At 39.1% G+C, this 7,048-nt stretch overlaps 1 protein-coding gene across 2 annotated transcripts in view; it reads right to left on the reverse strand.

Annotated features, from left to right (window-relative positions):
* Positions 1-3,561, reverse strand: part of LOC107550510 (EF-hand domain-containing protein D2-like) — a 19,661-nt gene extending 16,100 nt beyond the window's left edge. The window contains exon 1 of one of the 2 annotated variants that reach the window (XM_016231816.1): positions 3,012-3,561. In XM_016231816.1, coding sequence (XP_016087302.1) covers positions 3,012-3,295 — 284 coding nt within the window. In that variant the 5' untranslated portion in view covers positions 3,296-3,561. The remainder of the gene's footprint in view (positions 1-3,011) is intronic. The other variant, XM_016231815.1, reaches the window with a different exon arrangement.
* Between the last annotated feature and the right edge of the window lie 3,487 nt (positions 3,562-7,048).

The raw sequence follows: 7,048 nt of genomic DNA on the forward strand, positions 1-7,048 counted from the left end.
GATAGATAGATAGATAGATAGATAGATAGATAGATAGATGGATAGATAGATAGATAGATAGATAGATAGATAGATAGATAGATAGACAGACAGACAGACAGCTATAGATAGCATTTTGATAAAACTGCATCTACCCAAAATCAAACTTACTTTACTTGCAGGCTAAGACAAGGTGATGTTCTTCAATGAACTCTAGGTGTTGGCCACCGAAAAAAGCAGCAAAAACATGTTTCAGGTTCAATTGCTTGTACCTTTAAACAAAGCAGGGGTCCCCCACAGGACTGTTTCTACAAATAGGGTAGTGTACTTATTGAACAACAAATGCATTTATATGCCTCATTATCATTTACCAAAAATATGTAAAACATCTGGGCTAGGGCCTTCTAATCTGATAAAAATATAAAATATTCAAATCACTACTTATAACAACCATACCATGAAAGATAAATGACTCACGCAAAGTTAGAACAGTTTTGTGTTAATCTTCCCTACAAAATCACCCAGAAATTATGAGTTTGAATGCTGGTCCTGAACCTAAAGTTTTGAATCCCCCTGAACAGTGGCCTGAAGGTAAGGCAAAGCCTGCATTCCTCTTATCAGCTGGACTCTAGCCAGACTGTGGCTGTTACGCAGTTTTCTTTCTCTCTTGCCATGTTTTTCTGTCTCCTTCTGCACAAAAGCATATAAGACGGCAACATTTGCTGCAACTGAAGCTTTTGAGTGTTTACTGGGTACTGAATGTGCCTACATGAAGCTGAACTATATCAGCTTTAGCTTGGAAGGTCATAGTTTTGATGAGACAATCAATCAAGGAGTTCTTATGATTGCACAACTTCATACAGGCACATAAAACGTTCCTAACCTGCCTCCTCACCGCCCTTGTCTCATCTTTGTTTCCTTATCTATATTCAGGGCTTCCGGCAAAGGCACAAACAGCCATTATAGAGCTGAAAAGTAATAAATCAGTTGCAGTGCACAATTCTCTGTTGCTGAAAACCTGTATGAAGGTAAACAACATGGAGAAGCAACTGAACGGCATGTTGACTTACAAACCCCTTATCTCATAAATTCTTAACTGGGAATAGACCATGAAAACCTCTAGCTAATGTTTAACTTGTGAAGTAACCACAGAGGCTTTGTTTTCTCCATGACAATGGGAGCTATGACCACTTCACTCACTCATAAAGATGAAACCACCTCACCTGTCTCATTCAGCCCATATAACGCCATGGGCAACACCATCAAAGAGACTGAATGAAACTAGTGCTATATCTCACCCTGGGTGAGGTCTTGAACTGCACAAGGAACCAATTTACAGGCATAATAGAAAAGGTGATACTCTGAAACAATAGTCTTCACACAATAATTTAAAAGAAGAAAAAATTCAAGCAAGCCATTATCTACCAAGCCATCTTTTGTAACACCCATGTGGTTATCTAGACTAATGAAACTATTGTGATAGACTGGTATCACATCTATTTTGCCCAAAAAAAAATTAAGATTTGATTATAATTTCATATGCATTTACTCGTCCTTATGTTGTTTCAAACATGTATGACTTTCTTTATTCTGTGAAACATAAAATAAATATATATTTTAAAGGATGTTTCAACTGTTTTTGTCCATATAATGAAAGTCAGTGTGGTCCAATGTTTGTTTTGGACAATGTTGACTTTCATTTTATGGACAGAGAAATATATGGAGACATTTTTTAAAAGTATCTTCCTTTGTGTTCCACAGAAGAAATAAAGTCATTAAAGCTATATAGAAATGAAAAAAAAGACAAAAGTGTGTAATAAAATTACAGAAAAATACACTAAAATAAAAAATTTAAAAAAGCTAATTCAAAATATTAGTAACTATAATAGCATAGGTACATGGTTAATTCGATATAATTGGGCCATTTTTCCCATTTATCTCAATGGCCAAAAATGCCTGAATTCACCCTAAAAAATACTAAAATAAAAAGAACAAGAATCTGTGAAAAATATATAACATTCTGATAAATGAAATTCATTTGTGACATTACAAAAAATGCACAGGCCAACTCATCTAGATGCAAAGGGCTTCTCAGACAGATTTGGGCGGCCTGTTTTGGCTAATTCACAACAATGGTAGCTTTGTTTGATAGCAGAAATGGGGAGAGGAACCCATCACTTCCTCAGAGCGCTAGTTTCTCAACCAGCCCCCTTTCCCACATGGTTCAGGCCTGTGTGAAACCGACCCTGCAGTCACTGCCGCGGACTGACCGCTCCACCACAGAGAGCACAGGGGACACATTCCTGCAGCGACTCTCACGAAGATTCGGCTCCCCATACCTCCCATTCCCAGAGAAGTTTTTTGTTTCTGTCAGTAAATTCAGGCCCTGCCAACCCTGTATGCAGCACAGCATTTACAAAAGCTCTGAGAGCAGTTTTGGATGCTGAACGTGGGGAAAATGCGTAAACTGCCTTTCATTCCTCAACTGTAAAGGAAGAAGGCAGTCCAACTAAGAATCTGGCAAAGCTGGCCACAGAATTGTGTCATACTGGGCAGTCTAGACTACTTGGCATGCCTCTCGATTAGAGCCACAATGAAACTTGAACATGACCTATGGGACTTTCTCAACCCATGGTTCAAAGTCCTACATATATCGGTGTGTGAATGCATGTGGAATAAATGATACAGACTTGGGTGGGGCTGAGCTTATGGCCCTTTCTTAGATGTGTGAAAATGTTTCAGCCAAAACATGAAGCACAATGAAGAAAATAGAGAGTGACTGATGTAGATTATAAACTAGACAACTTGTTCCTGTTTAAACATTCAGTTCAGAGAATCAACATATTGTACAGGTGTATTGTTAAACTAAACCAGAACATTATCAGCATGTTTCTTTCAGGGCATGTAGGGTAGATAGATAGAGTCACAAGATTGTGTTAGAGGGCATGCTGGTTGTCTCTGGGGGTTGAGATGACATGCACATGTCTCACATCTGCTGCAGCAGAGGATGACAGCTGGTTTGAGGTACTTACTGTTTGAACATCTTCTCCATGTCTTTGATCTGCTTCCTCGAGAACTCCTTGAACTCGGTGTAGGGGTTGAACACCTTCATGCTGGGCTGCTGGTGTCCACCGATGCCGTCGTTCAGCTCGCCGCGCCGCTGCAGCTTGGCTCCCAGCTCTGAATCCGCGCTGGCCGTGGCCGCTTTCTCGTGCGCTCCGTTCTCGTGAGCCCCGTCCAGGGCCACCGGGTCGTGCTCGCCCTCCTCGATCTGCAGCCTGCGGCTCAGCTTCGATGACAGCTCGTCCGTTGCCATTTCGCCTTATTCTGAAATCTGACTACTATCTACGGGGGAAACACGCAAAATGCTGCAAAGAGCGCAGTCCGTACAAAGGTTCAGTGCGTTAAATCCAGATTCTGTTTAGTATTTGGTTAAATACGTTTTCATATGCAAATCATCCGACTTCTAGCGGTGTGAAGGATACGCGGCTGTAAGCCCAGGGATTCAAACGGACAGCGCTCGTGCGTGTGATGACGCCTCCGCGATCGCTGACGGTAAAATAAGCGCTCGTGGTGCGCGTGCAGCGAGATGGACACAAAACCGCTTCACGACGCCACGCCTTTTAAAGAGACGCGCCGGACACAAAAGATCACTTATGATACAAAACCCTAGATGTGATACCTTTTGTTATTACAATAATCTCACCGCAGAAGTGTATTGTTTCTAGTTTTTAATATATATAGGCTAGCTATTTGGGAAATTACGTCATTTGTTTGTCATTAATATATTCATGACCGAAGACATAAGTGAACTTCTTTGTCGACCTGTTCCAAAGATTAGGCTATATTGAGCTGTCAAATAATTACATTAATTTGATAGGCAATTCGGCATGCTTGCGTATTTATTTATGTAATATCGATGAGTAAACTGACCTCAGTTATTATATCTTGTGACTAAATGTTGACAACTAATGAAGTATCTAAAAGGAATGATCTTTCTTGTTCTCGGTAGACCCACACGGAAGCTATGCCTGCATAGAGTTCAGGAGATTTCCACTGAATTTCCTCAAAACACTTGTCGTACATTAAGTCGTAGTCATTCATCACCTCTTGCATGTATATTGTTTCATTTATTTATTTTTTTATATTAAATGATCCATATTTCTGCTAATCTGATTATGTTTTCAATGGGTGTACTAGCTTGAGCTGTATAGCACATTTGACTATAAAATTATTTCCACACAATTCATCAGATCTTTCTTTAAAATAAGTGCTGAAAAACACCTAACAGATTCTGTTTGTGTGGTGTGAGAGACACATTCAGGTATTAAAGATAAAAATAACTTTTCTTTCACAAAAGCGTGAAATTGTGTTCATGTGGGTATACAGGCCTGTGTGCTGCCAGTTATATGTGAAATATCAGCATAAGATCTGAAGCGATCAGCTGAGTGACTAAAGGCTGATTCATGAAACAGGAAGCCACACACACACACACAGACTTACACACTTTGTCTCTATCTGAGACATCCCCTCTAGCTAGAGGAGGGGCTGCACTCACTACCTGCGTTCTCTCCTTATATGGAGAAAGAAAGACATGTAGGATTTCACCACTGAGAGAAAGGAGTGTTTAGTTCATCACACCTCTCCGAGGAGCTAATGTGATCTGGCATGCCGTAATACCAGCACACACTGAAAATCTTTCCTTTGTGTTGTGTGCATGGGGGGAAAAACAGTCTGCATTAAAAGGGCCAGTAGGCTACCCATGGTTCCAGATGGCTGCATTATAAACACACTTTTTTCCCAGAGAAGATTCAGATACAATTATGAGAGCCATAATTCACTAGGGACTCCTCTTACTACTCTCTGTGATGGCCTTTTGCCTGGAGGAAATGTGAACTGTAATCATTCTTGCTTTCTGTACTTTTGTGGGATATATCTGGGTCAGACAAAATAAGCAAGCTGAAGAGAGTAACACAAACACACACAAAGGAATCGCCCCATGTCTCTTTCCATCATTCATCTCGTTTCGTCACCCTGTTGTGTTTTTAAGTATCTCATTTTCTTTCCTTCTCAGACCAATGTGTATAAACAAATAAAAATGTAATAAAAGAAGATAAAAAAAGAAGAAGAATAGAAGCATGAAGTCACTTGTCAGCGATGCAAATCCCAAATCATTTTGTACCTAAAAATCAAAAAAAGTCATGGTAATTTCTGAGATTCTAGGGCATGGTCTCAATGGAAAGTCATGCCATTTTTTTTTACTATGACCTAGAAAAACAAGATTTCACATTATATCTATAAGCTACTGAGGAGTGTGTGTGTGTGTGTGTGAGAGTGTGTGTTGATGTGTGTGTTAGACAGATTGTACAGCCCTCAGCTATGTAGAGCTAGCAGTAAATGAGCATCATGCTAGTCTATATGCGAGCTGTTTGAATCTGGTCCTTGGATAGATGCCCAATCTCATAACAGGCCATTTTCTTTGTGTGAGAATAGAAACAGGAAACCATGCAGAGAAAGAAAGGGTGACTTTGAATGAAAAGGGAAATACAGGCAATTATCCAACACAAATATGTATTGTTATAAAGTATATTATAATATTGCGTTTAAGTAGTGCAGATTGTCAAATCTCTTTGTCAAATATCTATATTTTAAACGTAAAATATGTTTACATTTTTTTAATGTATTGCCTAAATCATACAACAACAACAAAAAACGTTTCTAGCATTACAAAATGTGTCAGACTCCAATTCATGGCAACATAAAAAATTTGCATTCTCAGCGTTTCCACAAGGGGTGCTATAGCTGTCTCATTAGTTTTTATTAGGTCGACATGAATCAGTTTCGACAGGAAATGAAGTTAATATTAGGATGGTGCATGAATTTTTTATTTTTTAAACAAAATAATAATGTGCATGGATGATTTAAAATAAACACTGCAATATTACAAAAAAGAAAAGAATTGTCTGTTTTAATTTGACTGCTTTCATTGTGACATTTTGCTATATAAGGACATCAATTACAATTTTAATGAAATATTATGACATTAAAACTGACTAAATCAGCAAATTAAGTGAAATCTCATGTTGTCTTTGGCTCAATCGCAGTACCCAAGTCTGATTCAGTGTGCGCTTATGGTGATGTGGTCAGAGTGAAGCCGTGTTTGTGTCCGTGAGCTTCAGTGAGCTGGGTGCTCTCCAGCGTTTGAGACAGACTGTCCAACTCAACCCAATTTTACAGTTCTGTTGCTCTTTCTATTCAATCTCCTTATTCAACACTCTTAAAAATAAAGGTGCTTCAAAAGGTTCTTCACAGTGATGCCATAGAAGAACCATTTTTGGTTCCACAAAGAGCCATTCAGTTAATGGTTCTTTAAAGAACCATCTCTTATACTTTTTTATAATCTGAAGAACCTTCTTTCACCACAAAGAGCCTTTTGTGAAAAAGAAATGTTCTTCAGATGTTAAAGGTTCTTTATGGAACCATTTAGACAAAAAGGTTATCCTATGGCTTGTGAAGCACCTTAATTTTTAAGAGTGAAAGCCTCCAGCTCATGCTCTTTCCTTCATTGTCTCCTGCCAGGTCTTTGTTTGCCCCACTGAGGCCATTATTAGGCACACACAGACACACACTCAGACGGCAATAGGAACATCAGATTTGGAGTCTATAATAATACAACTTCAAGGGAACACGAACAGAGGTTTAGGCACCATTTACAGTAGTGGGTTAACTAGTTTTACAACACATTAGGCTAAAAAACGAATTAGCTGGTGCAGCTGGAGTTGTAAAATTTATTAATGACTCAGTGTGATGTTTGGCTATAAAACTTGTGGCAGTCAAGTCTGTGGTGGATGGCATTAGTGCAGGCCTGGAGTCAAACGCATACATGCACATACACACAAAGAGGATAATGGCAGTACTAGTCCCAAAGGAGAATACACTGACAGATCTGTGAGTACAGTACAATGAGGATCAGCTGTTTTATGAATTATTAATGAACACAAGCCCAGTGAGACCACTGATTCAAGCTGCTGCCAGTAAAGTGAGAAAATGAGTCACTTTCTGATGAAAC

The sequence above is a fragment of the Sinocyclocheilus grahami genome, unplaced genomic scaffold (assembly GCF_001515645.1).
Source record: "Sinocyclocheilus grahami isolate Dianchi unplaced genomic scaffold, SAMN03320097.WGS_v1.1 scaffold399.1, whole genome shotgun sequence".
NCBI lineage: Eukaryota > Metazoa > Chordata > Actinopteri > Cypriniformes > Cyprinidae > Sinocyclocheilus > Sinocyclocheilus grahami.